This window comes from Nesoenas mayeri (assembly GCF_963082525.1).
Source record: "Nesoenas mayeri genome assembly, chromosome: 3".
NCBI lineage: Eukaryota > Metazoa > Chordata > Aves > Columbiformes > Columbidae > Nesoenas > Nesoenas mayeri.
In genome coordinates this window covers 113,939,182-113,957,915 of record NC_137544.1, presented here as the reverse complement: position 1 = coordinate 113,957,915, position 18,734 = coordinate 113,939,182, and the positions used below count along the sequence as shown (strand labels likewise).

Sequence of the window (18,734 nt, the reverse complement as noted above, 5' to 3'; positions counted from 1 at the left end):
CTGTTAGTAGGGTTTGGATAACCATGCAGTGAAAAAATCATATGCCACTGGGCCTCAGTTGTGGCTTGCTCCAACTTTTATTGCAAAAAGCAAAAATGTGGTGCTATCACAGTGGATTCCTGCTCAGCTGTCCTCCTGTGGCACAGCTCTCTAAACCACAGGCTTGCTTCCTTCTGTAGCAGCTCCTCTAGGGATAACTGAAGGTAAAATCCAGTCCCAGCTCCTTCACAATGGCTCTCTGAAAAACAGAAAAACATGTGTAACTGGAAATTAAAATGGTGATCCCAAACAGCTAAGAAAAAATAAAGAGAAGAAAAATAAGTTATTCTCAGCAATGGGCACTGAGAAAATAAAGTATGCATTTTAATAAAGCAATAGCAGGAAAAGAAACTCCAACTATTGTCCCTCTAACAAAGAAGAATGGCCTGCACAACCCCAGACCAGAGTGGGTCACAACAGCCAAGACATGAGACTTTCCTGAAGACAGAGTCACTCACTCAGGAGCCCAGACTCAACTGCACTCCTTCTTTCAGCCTGGCAGCCTTTCCTGTGGCAACAGCACCCTCCAGCTGCTGCCTCTGCAGCACAGCATCACACACTGATTGCATGGTCCTGACAACTTCACCAGCCTGGGAACAGGGACATGCAGATATTCCCACAATTCCCATGCTTCCAACAAGTAGCAACGGATGCTTCAGCTCTTGTCTCTCAGGTACCTGGGCACTTATGCAACACTTCTGGTGTCTCTATTCTCCCTCAATCCCTGTGTCAGCAGGGCTGTGCACCTCACTGGGTGCTTGGCCTACCCTCTTCCAAACACTCAATATCATCTGTGCTGAAAGAAAACAACAACAACAAAACAAACAAACAAACAAAACCAAAACATGCCACTGAGCAGAATAAAGCAGAATTGAGACAAGTCAGTCACTACTGAACTCAACAGAGCTCCTGTTCTCTCTACACCCTGTTGGGATCCTGTTCTACAGACTCTACCCTAAAACATGTTGCCAGTAAAAGCCCCAAAACCACTGACAGGACAGGAAACACTGTAGATTCCAAAGTGACCTTCCTAATACCATCCAGAACAAGAAAATGTGTGACAAAACCTGACATGAAACCACCAAAATAATCATGAATATTAAGAATCAACATTGAGCACAAAGTTGCTCAAAGCACGAAGTCGCCTCCCTCAAAACCAGGACCTGGTAAAACTGACGGAAGACACAAAGATGGTAACATTCCCCAGAAAAAGACATTCCTGAGCACAGAAGGCCATGGAGGAACATCAAAACTCCAATGTGAACTCATCCACCTGCTCATCTGCTGGTTCCAGCAGAAAAAATGTAGCAGGTAACACAGGGAAAGTACATATTACAAGAAGCGCATTGAGGCACAACAATAAAACATGAGTGTGTAGCACTCCGAAAGAGGCAAATGCTGAAGTACTCCAAAAAAGCCCAACAGTGGAGTGCTCCTCCAGGAGAGGACAACAAATTACTCAAAGAAGAGTGATGCAGCATGGAGAAAGCCTCCAAGAAGGGCCTTCTGGGGTGCCAAACACCAGAATACAGCAAATTCTGCAAATGGGTACTTCAAGCTAAAGCAACGAGGAAGGCAATGCACTTTAGACTACACCCTACAAGACCTTCAAACGTATAAGAGCAGGGAAGGCCCTCTGAAAGCGAGTCCACTCCTCCCCCTGCAAGCAGCAGGGATGGAAGAGCAACAGGCACTCACATCATGAGCAAAGGCACATTTGTGACACTGCTCTGGAAAGGTGGCTCCACGCTAACTTTTCAGTCAAGCACCACTAAGCTGGGCAATGCCAGAACAAAGCCTGCTCAGGCAGCTCCTGCCTGGCTTGGGGGTGATTTACATACCCTTCTCCCTATGTCCAGCACAGGAAGATTAGAGCTTAATGAGCACGAAGCCTTTGGTTGGTTTCTGCCCCAACTCCCACCAGATGTAGCTCAGTGCATAGGCCAGGCTTCATTTATTGCACACAAATAATTCTGTCTGAAGAACAGGTTTTGAGTATGTTTATGAACCTTCTTATGTGCCCATTCACAGAGTAACAGAATCACAGAATGTCAGGGATTGGAAGGGACCTCGAAAGCTCATCCAGTCCAATCCCCCTGCCGGAGCAGGAACACCCAGATGAGGTTACACAGGAAGGTGTCCAGGCAGGTTTGAATGTCTCCAGAGTAGGAGACTCCACAACTCCCCTGGGCAGCCTGTTCCAGTGTCCGTCACCCTCACTGAGAAGAAGTTTCTTCTCAAATTTAAATAGAACCTCCTGTGTTCCAGTTTACACCCATTGCCCCTTGTGTTATCATTGGTTGTCACTGAGAAGAGCCTGGCTCCATCCTCGTGTCACTCACCCTTTATATATTTATAAACATGAATGAGGTCACCCCTCATCCTCCTCTTCTCCAAGCTCAAGAGCCCCAGCTTCCTCAGCCTTTCCTCATAAGGGAGATGCTCCACTCCCTTCACCATCTTTGTTGCCCTGTGCTGGACTCTCTCCAGCAGTTCCCTGTCCTTCTGGAACTGAGGGGCCCAGAACTGGACACAATATTCCAGATCCCAAGGTTTCCAAATGCCACGAGGGGGTTGTAATAACCTCTTCTGACTGTGAAAACCAGCAGCACCTGAGCTTCTGAACTGTTGGGACCTCACGCTTCAAACCCCTGCTGTGACGCCCATTTCCACACTCTGGAGCGCCGGGCAGGGCCGGGCACAGGCTCCGGAGGAAAGCGGCTTTCTCCCCTCATCAGTACCTCGGAACAAGGTGTCTGCTCCCGCGGCCGTCATCCCGAAAACGCGTTTCTCCTCCTCTTTCCCCTCATGGCCGCTCGTGCCTCTGGCAGCTCCTCAGGCAGCGCCTCGCGGCTGCGACCGTTGGTGCCAACGGCCCGCTCGCCTCGCGCCTGCGCTTACCGCCCGAAGCCGCGCGTGCAGCCGCCGTTGGCGGGAGGGGCGGGAGCAGCGACGGGAGCGCTCGGCGGTAACCGTACAGGGGCGGGGACAGGGAGGGGGAGACAGAGCCCGACCCCGGGGCAAAGCCCGACAGGACGGGCAGGAACGGCACGCCCTGCGCGGCCCCGACGGCCACACCTGGCCGGTGAGGGGTCTGGAGCACAAGTGTGATGAGGAGCGGCTGGGGGACCTGGGGCTGTTCAGCCTGGAGAACAGGAGGCTGAGGGGAGACCTTGTCATTGTCTGCAACTGCCTGAAAGGAGGTTGTAGCATGGAGGGGGTTGGTCTCTTCTCCCACATAGCAAGGGAGAAGACAAAAGGAAAGGGCCTCAAGTTGCACCAGGGGAGGTTTAGATTGGATAACAGGAAAAATTTCTTCATGGAAAGGGTTGTGAAGCACTGGAACAGGCTGCCCAGGGAAGTGGTGGAGTCACCATCCCTGGAGGTGCTTAAAAGGCATTTAGACGAGGTTCTTAGGGACATGGGCTAGAGGTGGGCTTGGCAGTGCTGGGTTAACAATTGGACTCAACGTTCTTAAAGGTCTTTTCCAACCAAAATTATTCTATGATTTTTTTCTAGGTGGAAAAGATTTCACCAGTCTATTTTATTCAGCGCTAATAAGCATATATTACAGGGTAATACGATGCAGGACTACAGGGTGATATGATGCAGAGACTACAGGGTGAGGTGTTATACTCTGCCTTTTGGAGGCAATTGACATAAATGGTCAGAACATGCATTTTATTATTTCACTAATATATTTAAACTATAGCCTGAACTAATCCAATCATGGGACTATCTTGACTCAGCCCACTCAGTTGTTGTGCATTCCTGACTTACTGAAAAAATATTGCGTAACTTGACATTTAAGGGTCTGCGGAGTGTCTGGTCTCATCTGTGCCTCAAACAGAGTAATTTTGATCAATATTCCAATATCCTAGTTACCAGCTCATCCCTCCAGAAGGTTAAAAGTATACCCTGCTGTTAAGGAAATAATACAGAAACAGGAAAATACACTTAAATAGAGATAACTTGAGTCTACCAGTATAGAGCAGTTTGTTTATGGCTTTGATTTTCCCAATGTGCTGCTTCGGTCACACTTTTTTTTTTCAGTCCTGATATCAGTAATGAAACTTAATCTATCATGCAAAACCAAGAATTATTTCTAAATTTGCTTTTGTGATTACACATCTGAGAGTCTTCAGTGATAAAAAAAAAAGCTATCTCTACTTTTGAAGTAAAGGCTAGTAGCTTAAAGAACCATGCCCAAAATAATGCTCTAATACAGAATGCCACATCATGGTCACAGAAATCATCAGACACTAAAAAACACTACTAGATTCTCTCTGTATGAAAAAGCTTTGGCAAACAGTAAGTATGGCCCAACAGAAGCTGATGTTCTCCAAATTTGGAACAGTTGCCCATTGAGAATGTTTATGTTTTCAGCATCTGCAATTTCTAGGAGAAGAGTCTGATGCACAATCGGCAAAAGATGATCCTGCATCCAAAAGCAGCCCAGTGCCAGGTTGCAGCAATGGCTGTTTTCCTTTAAGCAGAGAACATTTTGCTACTCAACTGACCAGCTTGAGTGCATTTGAACGTCTATTTTCAACCACAATTGGGCAGATATTCACAGGGGAGCCACAGCCACACAAGAATTCTTCCCTTGCTAAATTTCAGAATTGTGTCCAAAAAATAGTGCCAAATTCATGTGGCTCCAATCACCTGCCTGCAAACATACTAAAACTTCTTAACCTTCTTGAAAAGTCAGGAATGTTGTGGACACACTGAAGATCTTCCAACAAAGTCTTCAGAAATCACAGAGACACGGTTACAAGTTTTTTCCCCACAGTGTGTTACAGGTTTAATTGTGCAAAAATAAAGTCATCAAGACTACAGCTTTGTTGTGAACTCAACACAATTCCAGTGATGTGCATGTATGGAAAAAGGTACTACTGTAATTAAGAGCAAATAAACCATAACTGTTGTTGAGACAATCTGTGGTGCAATACATGGAGATTTAAGTGATTTAGACAACCTGTATTTAACTACTGTACATCACGAGAGTATCAAATAAATGATGCCTAAAGGAAAGCTAGTGGCAGACTGATGAAGTTTGAAACTGCATTAACTCAAAAGAACATTAAAAAAACGGTTTAGACATTGCCAGTGATGGCCAAGAATTCGTCCATGATACTGCCGTTTATATTGCGTTTCAACAAAACAAAGGACTTTCCTAATGCCAATATTTATTTAAAACACAGGAAAACAAAGCACTAATAATCTTTAAAACTGTATTTGAAACTGTGAGACACTAACAGCATTGCAAAAGAAATAGATGAGGTAAAAAAACCCAACAAACAAAAAAAAACAACCAAACTCCACAACTCTTTCAGAGCTCAGCCCTCTGGCTCCACAACTTAAAACAAAACCCACCAAAATAATACACAAGGACAAGAAAGGCGTTGCTGAATCCTCTTGTCCCCATTAAAATCTTCCTGTAGTGCCTTCATCACTGGCAAAAAAAAAAGTTTTCAAAGCAATTCCTCTCCTTGCACACTCATGTTTTAACACTACCAGATCAGATGTTTGTAAGGTTGTTCTATGCAGCTACTTTTTGGTCTTAACAAATGTATGTGCCTCTTGCAAAACTGTTTCAACATGTTAGTTATCCTGGTCGTCTGAACTTGGTTCCCAGTCAGAGTCTTCATCAGTAGGTTCGCACTCCTCCTCTTCTTCATCGTCTATAAAGCTGTCATTAAGATCATATTCATTTGGGTCATCATCATCACCAGCTTTCTTGACAGCCCTTTTTCCTGTAGGGACAAAAATGTCAGACATTCAGGAATCATAAATACAGAAAGAAAGAAAGAGACTTTCCAAAGACATTCTAGTTAGCCCCTGTCCTCAAGAGGAGAGAGGAACAATTAAAGCACTCTACCCAGGGCTATTTTGATTTTCAAGACTTCCATGAGAAGCTGTGCTATCTCTGACAGTTACTTCAGCACTTACCAGACTGATTACTTCGAACGTTTTCCTTACTGGCTTTTCTTCCAGTGCTTAGAAAACAGTATCAGGCCTCTTCTGATAATGTGTTTCCATATCGGAAGATGACAATATCAGATGTTTTGTGATAACTCCTCTTTCCTCGAGTAGTGGCACACACAATTTTCCCAGTCGTCTTCCTGCTATTTCTATACCTAAACAATTCATCTCTCTTGCCATTTAGCCTCTAGCTATTGCTATGCAGCTCTTTTGACCCTACATTTTATGCCTTCATTCATACATACTTTCTCAGGGCTATTTTGCACTCATACCCTTTGCCATCTGACATGGCTTTTAACCCTCATTCACTCCCTTCCCGAGCCTCAGGTGCTAGAAGGGAATCTGCTAGATCACTCGCCTCCTACGTTCTCAACTGGGATCCATGCTGGAGGGTCTGTTCTTCCTTTCTGAACACCAGTTAAGGCCATGACAAACGCTTCTCTCCAGAGCTGGGTGCAGCCTGTTTCCCAGTTCAGTCTATTCCATTGTGTCGCCTTCTAATCTGCTGTCCATCCATCTTCTTCACAACTTACATTTTGTGATCAAATTGCCTTCTGCCTTCATAGTATTTCACAATACTCTGTACTGGCAGGAAACACAGACTAAGAAAGCTCTATTGACGACAAACAGATGCTGTTCCGGCATGTTCCTAAACTTTTAAGACAGCTTGTTTTGCAGTATTCTTTTAATTGCCTGAATATGTTGGCACATTTAAACCAAGTCCCAGAGGCCAGATAATTCTGCTATTTGAAGAAGCCTTATCTAATTGACTTGGTAGTGTCTATACAAAGCTGCTGCCATGGCAGCACTGTCTTCTCCTTTTATTTATCAGCAGCTGTGAACCTGCAACAAGTTTATTTCCACTGCTTCCTGATTTTGGTAGATGTGTGCAACCCCTGCTCTACAAGGTCACTTTGTCTCCTTTTTTTCCTACCTGTCCATAATTCCTAACCAGCTACACTGTTAATATTCCAATTGTGTTATTCTGCCCTTAAGTCATACCTCTGAGTAAAACCATGATCATTCCTCTTCTTCCTAGCCTCCAACTTTTGCCTTCTTATCTCATCTAGGGATAAATTATCTACATGAGATCATTGACAGGTTATCTGTTGAGCAATTCTTGTCATCATCCTTCATATGAAACTATAAACACATTTTCTTTTTTTTTTCACCCAGCTACAGACCCCAGTCCAAATCATTAACATTTGTATTAACCACCAGGGTTTCTCAGCAGCCTCTTGCAACCTCAGGGCAGAGCCCCAGGCACTCAAACTCTGTGTGTGGTGAACAAATGAAAACACAAGTACCTTGTGTAGTTAGATCACATCCTCTGTCAGGTATATTTTTCTACTAGTGGGAATGTTACTATTCCAGAATTATATTATGGTCTGATTAACTTTTTATACTCTGTAGCAACTCTCACCCAAGATTTTCAAAAGCATTTACAGCATTAGTCAAGTTTCTCAAAGATACACGATTTTATGGATGAATTGTGCTACAGAGGCACTGAATGACCTCCTAGAATAACGTCAGCCATATGTGACACAGCCAATAATATAACTGAGAAAAATCCTACGGCTAGCAATCCATATTCTTTGAAGAACCAACTCTGCACCACCTAGAAGAAAATCCTGAAAATGCCAACAGCCAGTTTGAGCTGGAATCCACTATTATGCTTGCTAGTTTATTGTTTACCAGACTTCAGAGGAAATTAATCACGTCTGTGTTTACCGGTACCAGCAGAATTTCTTACAAGAATCATAGACTATGGTCCTGCAGAGTGAATTATGTCTTGGAGGGGAGAGGTCAAAACAAAGAGGCTAACTCCAATAAGAACAAAATCTCTCTTCTCAGCTTACAACAATAGTAAGCTCAAGAACTGCTTATCAAAGAAAAGCTCTTGCTCACTTTCACAGCACTGTGGGTGGTATTTTACAACAGAAGGAGGAATTCTGGCAAAATACTGATTACTTCTATCAAAATGGTTTGTTTGAGTCTGGGGTGTTGGTTTGTTGGGTTTGTTTGTTTGTTTCCCTACCAGTTTAAGAGGAGCATACTACATTTTTCCTCTCCGTACATCAAAGCTTCTAGATTTCAGCAGTGAATGACGCACTTCCTTTAATGTCTTCACACTTCACCTCTTTCCACTATGGTTTAATTCAGCCCCACAGCCCCTAAAGCTGCTCATTAAGCACAATTCTACCTCTTCCCTGGCACCATATTTATCAAGATGACCCTGAAACTTTCTCTGAAATTATCTGCTTTGTGTGGGAAGAAAAAGCTTGCTGACCACCCCTTTCAAAGAGTTGTATTTGGAAGTCAGCTTGCTAGAAAACCTATAAAGAGTGTGTAGAAGAATCCTGCATAGTCCACAGCCACAGCAGATCAGTCATCTAGGCAGAAACAACATAGTGAGGTCATTCAGGAGTCACAATTTAATGAAAGCATAACTCTGTTTTTTACTGATTTGTTGGTTTGGGTTTGTTTGGGGCTTTTTTTGTGCATGTGTGTGTATGGTTTTGTTTCCTCCCTTACAACTATTCCCCCAGTAAGTAGCCTCAGATTATTTCTCAGAACATAGACCACATTCTCTACAGACAACTTGCAATCCCTCTGGTAGCAATTAGACTAAGGATGTTAAAAACCAAAAATGTCAAATGTCACGTAGGCAGTACCCTTCTTTTCTTGGCTGGTGGAGTTTAAATACACTTGTATGGAAATGAATCCTGCTGTGCTTAATGATGCAGTCATGGCAAACAGCACGAAAGAAAGGTTAATGGAGCCCTGTCTGTCTGTGTGACCTTACATGGCTTGGTATGATGGCCTCGGATGTGAACAAGCTAAGCCCAACCTTTCACAAGCTTTGCCCTCGAGAGAGCTAAGCAAGCCAGTCAACAAGACATTAAAAAAACAAAAGAGCAAATATGAACAGCACTTTAATTAATGAATTCCCTTCCTTTCCCCTGTGCACAGAATATCAATTCCTCGCTGGTTCATACGTAAGAAGAGTTGAATTTAAGACACTGAATTTCACTTCCATGTTAAAAGTTTTACAGGCTTACAAGAGCAGCACTTTTCCATCCATAGTCACACTTTGCTGGCCACCTGCCATGAACTGTACACGCATCATCTACTGTTTGGGTAAGGAAGGCGTTCTTAAGAAAGACACAGCTACAATGTAAAGCCCCAAGATACAGACGTAGAGCGAGAAGGAGTTTAGACATGCATACAGTCCAACTTATTTCATTATAAAATCCTAACCCCTCACTGCTCTTACAGTGCTGCTAACAATCCTCACCGCGTTGTAATACACATTTCAAGAAAGGGGACAGTGACCAAGATGGGGCTTGTACTTGCATCGTGAAGCAAAACAGACAGGTAACAAATATGCCTCAGAATATGCTAGTGCACGCATTCAGGATAATGAAATAAGGGATAGGAAATAAATTTCTCAGTGGAAAGTATAAAAGCAACTTCTTGCATCTACCCACAAAAGAAATGGAGGACAAAACACATTGCCTAGAAAACTAACTACACCTATTTGCACTTTTATTTGTTTTCTCCAGAAGGCAGATGTCTCTATTTTGAGCATTTCTTTAGGAAATGCCCAGCCACACCTTCGTGATCTCAAGGAAGACAAATCAGTTCACACTTGAGATGCAGCAGTTCCACATCCTCACACCTTTTTCATGCCAGTGAAAGTGAAGACGGCCTATTAACAAACTTTCAGACCACTCTTTAAAGCTCATTTTAAATTATTTTAGAAAGAATAGGAAGCTTCACATTAGGACGCTGAGACAGAAGCAGCCTAGAAACAGACCTAATGTACATTTAAAACTGAACTTTATGCACCTGCAACACCTAAGTTAACACTGTTGGCAGCAGCAAAGCAATCCAGGTGCTCCACTGGTAAACGTACAATTTATGGTATCAAGAGAAACTACAGCTTGCCTGTGCTACTATATAATCCTCACTGATGACTAGAAAGTAAAGAAAGAAAGATACATGCAGAGTTTACAGCAAGACCTGCCCTCAACTCAAAGGCATTAACCTTCTTCTACACTCCAGTCCTAACAAGAAGCCAGTACCTTACCTGAAACATCGATTTCTCATAGTAAGTATAAGAAAAGCACATCAGCACATGCACAGATATCACTTGAAAGTTATTTAAAGGTCAATGCAACGCAGAAGGGATTTCTCAAGGTTTCAAGAGCAATCAATCTTTACAAGGCAACCTTAACTAGCTGTAGATGAAATATTGGATTCCTTTCATCCTATTATGACCCCTGTGGAAGGAAGAATCAATTTAGCCACGTGTCTCTCCTTAAAACATTTGTTTGTTTTCTTGTTTGCTTCCAGGGAAGTACAGGAATGCTCGTCCAGGAAGCCTGGCACAAATTCCATTTCAGCACTATTACTTGTAAAAAACTAAGCAGGGTTTTACTAAAGTAACAACTACTTTCTCCTCAGGTGAGTATTATCAAGCATCTTCAGCACGATTAAATGCCCAAAAAAACAAAGCAGATTGGTTGTGTCCCATGCTGATGTGCCCATTCATAACATTAGAACATACTCACCGTTCTTTGAAGTTTGGTGCCGGGTTCTTCTTCCAGTTTCTAAAGAAAGGAAAGTTATTAGTCAGGACAGAGTACAACCCCAGAGAAGGGTTAGTCATAAAGGTTGCTACAACAGAAGACTGACCTACTAACATAAAAGCTGTAATGACCACCATGTATTTACAAGTATAAAAACTACTCTGCTGCCCAAAAAATCCTTTGTTTTTGTACTGAATGACTCCCGAGAGATTACCCAGATGAACAGTTCTTACATTTAGGAACCCTGCCATCTGTAGACAAGTGTCATAAATACTGTTTGGGTTTATTTTACGCAGAAAAGTATTTGAAAGCATTTAAATGTTTTACACTGCTGTTTCCATAAACGCAATTTCTCCTTAATGATGTCATAATCCTGATTCTTTAAACACCTTATCATTACATTTCCATAACTGTTCTGTTCTTAAGTATGGTCTATTGCATTGAGATTTCAAGTGGAAGAAATCTCCAAGCCCAATAATCAAGAAAAAGCATAAAAAATACCAAGTATTTCTTTGGTTTTTTGAAGAACAGACAAAATGTAAACAGTACATTCCCCTGTGTTTTTAAACAAGACTAGTTACTGCAATATGAAAGACCAGAAAATTCCAGAATAGAAACTCAGATGCTGTTTTAATTACATTCCCGCTACGCCCCAAAAAAAGCTACAGAAATAATTTCCTGCAGTATCCACTTGAAATGTTGAGAAATACTTCAGTAACACCTAAATATATTCCCTGTTTTCACTGTAATACTCCAGTTCTGAATGGGGGAAGTTGAATACAGAGAACTAGTAATGTCACACTGTACCATGAATAGTTTTCAATCGAACCTATTAAACTCATGAAAATATCCACTTGCCATGCAGCATTTTTGTCAATATGCAACATATAAAGCAAAAAACCACATTAATTGTGTCTCACTTCAGCTGAAAAACATTTGAAAAAGTGAGTGCAAGTTTGCAGTGGCCAAGCGACCTTCCTCATCCCAGACAAGGGCAAGACTGCATACTTAAGAAGAATAAGGGTGCGGGTCAACACAAAATAAGCTGCAAATGCAGTTTTCTTTCACTTAGAGTAGCTGAAAGCATTTTTAGTCCAAATTTTCTGTATCTGTTTGTAGGTTTTTTGGTTCCTCCCCCTGCCCGCTTCGAGCTATCTTGAACAATTTGCCTTACCTGGAGGGGCACTGTGCTTGTATTCCAGCTTGTGCTGCGGATTCTTCCTGCAAAGAAGAAAAGAGTAAAAGCAGGATTTGACACATTGTTCCACACTTATACCCAAAAGTCCATGGTATTTTGTGGATAATTTTCATTTCTTTTTAAAATAAAATTCTGTGACCAGTGCCTTACTGCAGTGCCTCAGCTCACAGAATGTAGAGTTGAAAAAATTCACGTTAAATAAGAATTTCTCTTGTTTCAGCATTAAAAAAAGATCGCTGATCAAAACAAAGAGAAGGGATGAGGTAGTTTCCAAAGATGCATTTGCTCAGCATACTATGAACTGATCCAGTTACTTAGTCTCCTTACAAATAAAACCAGAACATAACTTCTGGTGCATTAAGTACAAGGCAAGCACAGGTCTGAGACATCCAGGCACAGCTTCTATATTCTACAACATCAGGATACAAAGGAAGTAGTTTGTGAAAATTAAAGAATTTGGAAAGAACTGCCTGTCTCAAAGGATCACAGGGAGAGGCCACAGAAGGATTCTTCAGAGATTACTCATTTCTGCAGTACGCTGCTGCAATCCAGCAAATTCCATTTACAAGTGTGTATGTCTTCTATTAAAAAACAGCATCAAAGCAATCAACGAAAAATTTCAAGTCCACTTACTCTTGGATCTGCAATACATGTTCCCCTCATTCAGGTTGTGATCCAGGTCATTAATGCACTCATTCATCACTCCTCGCCTCGTTATCCAATGCTGCTCTAATGTTTTAACTTGGTCCAACTTACATGGTGCTAAACTGTCACGTTACAAGTACGAGAGGCTTTTCTCAGGGCTGCACGTTAAAATAGTTTCAACTCCATTTATTTTTGTGCAAAAAAAAATTTAAAATATCTATGACTCTGGAAGAAAGCCAGTTCAGTTGTCTTAATTTTTGCTTCTGAAAATAAGCAACAATTAAATCCCACTATTTAAGAATGACATACCATGTAACATGGCTTGAAACTTGAGATAAATTTCTGCAATGGCAGAAGTTTTTTGTATATTTTAGAAAATGTCTTTGCTCTGAAAGCTGCCTTGTAAACGACTTGCTTATTCATGTTTTCTTATTCTTTAAAAACAGAACACAGTTACTCTTCAGTACAAAAATCTTATTTTTATGTCAAATAACTTGTGACGAATTCACACACTTCAAGTTGATTTACACTTCTAGAGCTACTGCTATTCCAAAGTACATTGCATGTGCATTAGAAGTAATAGTTATCTGAATAAAAAAAGGAAGTACAGCTTTCTATTAAATAAACTGTACTGAAACAAACACAATCACCTACTTCACTGTTTTACCATTATCATCAGCCTATTTGATCCCATTTAGATCATTCAATTATGCTCCCTTCAGTACTCACAAAGAGGTAATGACAACAAAAATAACAAGAAAACCCTTCAAATTACATCTGTTGCTCTGTTGAAAGAATTATCATTGCTTTGTGGATGACTCCTTTCCTCTATCCCCAAAGAATGAAACACAGACTAAGAAATGATCAGCTAACACAGCACAGAGGTTTGTCTTATCAGGAAGGAGAGACAGTTTTGGTTTTGTCAAAGCATCCGTTGTACTCCTGAAAAGTATATTGGAAATGTAATTACTGGTGTAAACCCAATTTTCTAGTCCTGAGATGAGAAATTCATCTTCTAGATGTTTTCTAGAAGAGAAACAGTTCTGCATTAGCAGAATATAACATTGCTTTTCTTTAAAAGCTACACTCAATTAAGATCCCCCCCACTTTCCAAGAAAGAGGAGAAAATGTTTCTGCTCAGGCAAATCTTTATTAACAGCAGCCATTAGTTTCAATATGCCCCCTCTGAGTGCTATTGCATCAAAATATATCCTTTTGTCCACGGTGTAAATTACACAGCAGTCATTAAACTCTGCTAAATAAAAGTGGAAAACCTAAATGCTGAGAATCGAACTGGAATAAAATAATCTTTTTAAGAAAATCAACAGTGCTTAAAAGAAACCGCAGTCAGCCATAAACTGGATTTTATTGCTGTTACCTAAATTATGCTTTCTAACAAGGGAAATAGTGATTAAAATAGTTTTTTTTACAAAACCTCAACAAATGCTTTATTGAAATTTAAACTAAAAGTTACATATCAAGAACAGCATCTAAAAATGTTTTTTGAAGGCAGCAGTTTGTCCACAGCAAATTTCAGAAGGCACTAAGACTTTAGAGAGAGCTATAATGACAGGTTACACTCAAGATTTAACATCAAGAATTACTCATCATTCTACTGTCATTTTGTAACTCCAAAGGAGAACATTCTTAAAGTGTAAAACAAGAAAAGCCATTTTGTACCATCTTTCTTACCTGTAACAAGCCGTTCCATATGGACATTCAGGCCGGTTATCATCGTTATCCTGAGTTACGGTCTCTGTTTCATGATAGTCATCATCATTAGGGTGACTGAACTGCTGAAAGTGAATGGGATTCTTCCTGCAAAAGACAAATATGTATCGAGAACTGACTGTTCCATTTAAACACAAGAAGTGGAGAAAGAAAGGCAAAACTGAATCAGTGACAACTTATTTTTCTGTGGTTACATAAAGAGGAACTTTTAATATTTAACGTTATGCAGAATGTAAGAGCTACTTTGAGGATAACAGAAGGAAAGTTTCGTCTCAGCACATGCTGCAAAAGAAGTTAAAACAAGATTTTTCCTGTTTACATCAGCTTCAAGTTTCAGACCTCCAACACATACACAATCGCCTGTTGTAGCCACATAGCATGAATCCTGCGCAGTGGTGACTCCCTCGGAGCTACCAAAGGCCTACAGAAACTGCAACCGAAGGCTCAGCTCAAGTTGGAAGGGCCAACGCACGGCAGCGAAACAACTGCGGTATCGAAGACGCCCCTCACCCTCCGTTTATCGCACATTAGCTCCAGGCAACGTCTCAACTATATTTGCTGCTCTGTACACAAGTGTCTATTCACTTGAATGCTTCAAATGCCAGCATATTATTCCAAATGGAGCAGGCTACCAGACATAAATTACGCTGCCAAGTTTGCCTTGGCTACCACGGTGTTTTATTTGAAATATCAAATTACGAGGATGATATGAGGTTGGACCATAAGACGTGACAACTCTGTATGCAGTTGGGTCATAGCAAAGCTACTGATGAGAGCACGTTATAAGCATCCACAACTTTTTGCTTTACTACACTTATGCAGTTGAATCCAAGGTGAGCAAGCAGTGAATACAAATATATACATAATTAAAAGAACACTTCTAGTGTTTCTAAGGAAGAAGTTCGAATACACACCATACTAGACAAGGCAGCCACAAACACCATCACTTAGAGAAGAGTTTGATCTCTAAAACTCCTGTAAGTGATGTTAAAAAGAACACAGAAAACCAGGTTGCAGCTTCAGGAGAAATTCATGTGACAGATCAAAACACACCACAAACATTACATCAAAGTGAGCATACTGATACAAAAAGCAAATTATTTTTTCCCTCTATTATTTCTTTTAGAGACACTTTTTTCCAAGCATAATATTTAAAAGCAAGAAATGTGCGATATTTTAATAAATTATTTGCCAAGAGACAGCCACAAAAGACTTTGGTGATTGACCACGCTAATTCCCAGAGTACATCATCTTCAATGTGTTTGGGGAAATTATAAAAGTGAATTGCTCACCTCAAGCAAGAGGAACAGTAACTTCAAACTACTGAGTAATTTCTGTTTTAATTTACACGTGTTACAGCTGCATTTAGGAATACAAAGCCAGGAACATCTATGTAGTGAGCTACACACATAACAGCTTCCTCGTTGGCATTTTCTGCTTGACATTCATTATTATCTCTTATGAACTTTACATGGAACAGCCAGTGTTAACTTGAGCATTTAGCTACAACCATAAGAAAATAAAAGTTTCTGTTACAGCTTTTGCAAAATGACTTCTTAAGCACTGTGAGTGCCACTCAGGACTCCTTTTAGGCACTCAATAAAGATTAAATATTAATATTTTAAATCTCCATTTTCCTGGTACCTCCCACTCAAGAAACTCAACAAGCAAGCTACAGATAAACTTCAATGAGATATTGAGCAGAAACTTAGGGTCCCTTGGACCTATTTACATAGGCGACAGACTTCTTGTCCTGGTCTTTTCTGTTAATTTCGGCAACCTGGAGGGTAAGTAAATACTGTTTCACTAGAAATCATTGCAAGGCTGCTTTTCCCAGTCATTTACTCTCCCACAAGTTCGCGGGAAATGTCACTTACACCAAATTCAGGCTGGCTGCCTACTTCTTTTCCCATTTAAAAATGAATGGGATGAAACCAAGTCATTTTAGAAGCTACTTGCTTTGTTTTCTAAATGCATAGAGCTAACTTATTAGCAATACTAGCACGAATCTTCAGTCATTTGAGACACAATTCATCTTCTCAAAAGGATATAGTGCTCTATGAAATAATTATTACATTTATTCCTGCAATAAGATACATGTAGCATCATCGTCACCAAGAAGGCCTAATAGCTGTCATTCAGCAAACCTAAAGTATTTTAAGAGATATCCATTTCCATTCAAAAAGTTACTTTGAAACCTACTCGGACAACACCGAACAGCCCTTATTGGAGGATAAAAGTGAAAAAAAAATAAAAATAATATAAATAAAGTAGTACAGGAGGAAGGAGAGAAACAAAAAGGTCATGATGCACACTCTTTACCACAAGGCTTCGGGATTTTTTTAGCCAGTGGATGCTGCTCCTCAATTTATACATCACCTGTGAGCATCTTAAATATGTCCTACTTCAGATGCTCATGACTAGGAGAAACATCATATTTTATCATACCTTCATCTGGATAATTTGTACTTATTCCACTTCTATGTGTTTTAAAATGACATCCAGCAAAATAAACTAGAAAAGCACATAGCTTATATTAAGCAAACATTTTTCCTTCTTGCAAAATTCTAAAGCTTCTTCCTTTCATTAAGGGTTTGGTTTCAAAATTTTTAATAGGCCCAAGAGATTTGAGATGTAAGAGCACAACTTCTATTATGCCATGAGTTGCTCACTGAAGTTAATTAGTTTCACAACAAAACCTCACTGCACAGGAATGTTATTCATATCACCAAATCAAAATCATTTAAGCTTTTCTCACAGAAAAGTTAACCAATTAAAAGGCTATTAAGAATAAAGTTTTATCAAAGATTTGCCTTCTCATAAACATAGAGAGTTACTGCCACTTTCACAGAAGCTCTGAATTTGTGTACTCATACTTCATGATGCAAAAAATGATGCAAATAAAAATTAGGCAAATAAAACTGGTAAAGTTCTTCAAAATCAATGCAGTCATCTCAAGCAGAAGTTCAATATTGCTCAGTGGAATATTTAAGATAGTTTTTCATCTGTGCAGCTACTAAACGCACCTTAAAAGCTTTTTCTAAAGTAAGTTTAACTGATTGAGTCAGGATCCCTGGCTCTTCATCATCACATGCAAAGACCTCTGCCATCTCCAGGGCTTATTTCCTCAGCTACTAAAAAAACTGGTAGTGAAGATGTAACAAATTACCAAGCAAAAGAACTCAAGCCTGAGTGCCATGAGGATGGAGCCAGGCTCTTCTCGGTGGCAAACAATGATAGGACAAGGGGAAATGGGATCAAGCTGGAACACAAGAGGTTCCACTTAAATTTGAGAAGAAACTTCTTCTCAGTGAGGGTGACAGACACTGGAACAGGCTGCCCAGGGAGGTTGTGGAGTCTCCTTCTCTGGAGACATTCAAGACTCACCTGGACATGTTCCTGTGCCACCTCACCTAGGCGTTCCTGCTCCAGCAGGGGGATTGGACTAGATGATCTTTTGAGGTCCCTTCCAATCCCAAACATACTGTGATACTGTGAACTGCATGCAAGATGTTTTTAAGTTCTAAATTGTAGGTCTTACTAAAAGAAAGGACTCAAAAAGAGACAGATGCAGGTCTGCAGCTGCCAGATTTACAAGTTTAAAGTGAAACGAAAAAATACTTAATTTTCATAAACAAAGAGCAAAGAGCACACACAAATCCAAAGTTGGTTTAGCGTGTCCTGCTTTGACACCTATAGGAAAGATTTACATGCACCCAGTCAGCAGAGCATTGTATTGCAGGCTAGCAAAAGGAGAGAGTTGTGCACAAAAACTGTGAGCCATGGTTTTAGGGACTAGAGTTCCAGTCTACCGCACCTCTTCTATGTAGCTCTTGAAAAAGGGGTTTGGGTTTAGATTTATTTTTAACTCCTTATTCTTCTAACTTTGGAAAAACAAGCAGCAGATAGGAAAACGAACACGAGACTATTCGAAGAGTAAGCTCCTTGACAACAAATACAGTCACGTATAACACACACAGAGCACTTTGCCTCCTGGTGGTAACAGCAGTTTACTTGAATTTGGTAAAGCTTCATGCTACCTCAGAAAGTGAGCCTGATGTGAAGGATGATGACAAGAAGAAACCCTGGAGCAAGAGGTGTGCATCAAGTGTGATTGTTTCCAAAGCAGCGCTTTCACATTAATAAATGAAGACATAGACCTAGGTGTTACAAAACCATTTCCTAAATGCTTAAGATATGTGTTAGAGAAATATAATAAAATTTATAGAACTAACAATCTTTTCCGTTTGTGCTGTTTTACTAGGCACCTACCAAAGGTGCCAAACTCATATCCAGAAGACAAGTATCACTTAATAGGAGTTTACAAAATAAAGACTAGAACATTAAGTTACTGCACGAATTACGTTTCGTGAACAAAAAACCTTACCTGGAAGAAAACTTCAAGGAAATTTTACAGTTACCAAAGCAGAACTCATTTAAGATGTTGGTGCTTACAGCACATCTTGCTAGAAGACAATTTTTGTACGGTTAAAGTAATGAAGGAGGGAAATCAGCTACCCATTGCACTCAGAAGAGCACTC

General features: G+C 40.6%; 1 protein-coding gene across 5 annotated transcripts in view; it reads right to left on the bottom strand.

Annotated features, from left to right (window-relative positions):
* Positions 1–218: 218 nt before the first annotated feature.
* The window catches only part of APLF (aprataxin and PNKP like factor), a 29,485-nt gene continuing 10,969 nt past the window's right edge, over positions 219–18,734 (bottom strand). Inside the window, exons 6-11 of one of the 5 annotated variants that reach the window (XR_013921920.1) lie at positions 14,155–14,280; positions 11,794–11,840; positions 10,602–10,640; positions 10,260–10,310; positions 5,992–8,417; positions 5,658–5,795 (exon numbers count right to left, since the gene is read on the bottom strand). Coding sequence is in view for 3 of the 5 variants with exons in the window: in XM_080340949.1 (XP_080197075.1) it covers positions 5,644–5,795; positions 10,602–10,640; positions 11,794–11,840; positions 14,155–14,280 (364 nt within the window). In the remaining 2 variants the exon portion in view is untranslated. Of the gene's footprint in view, positions 239–5,259; positions 5,796–5,991; positions 8,418–8,478; positions 10,311–10,601; positions 10,641–11,793; positions 11,841–14,154; positions 14,281–18,734 lie in introns of those variants that run through there. The other 4 variants (XM_080340951.1, XR_013921921.1, XM_080340949.1 and 1 more) reach the window with 4 other exon arrangements.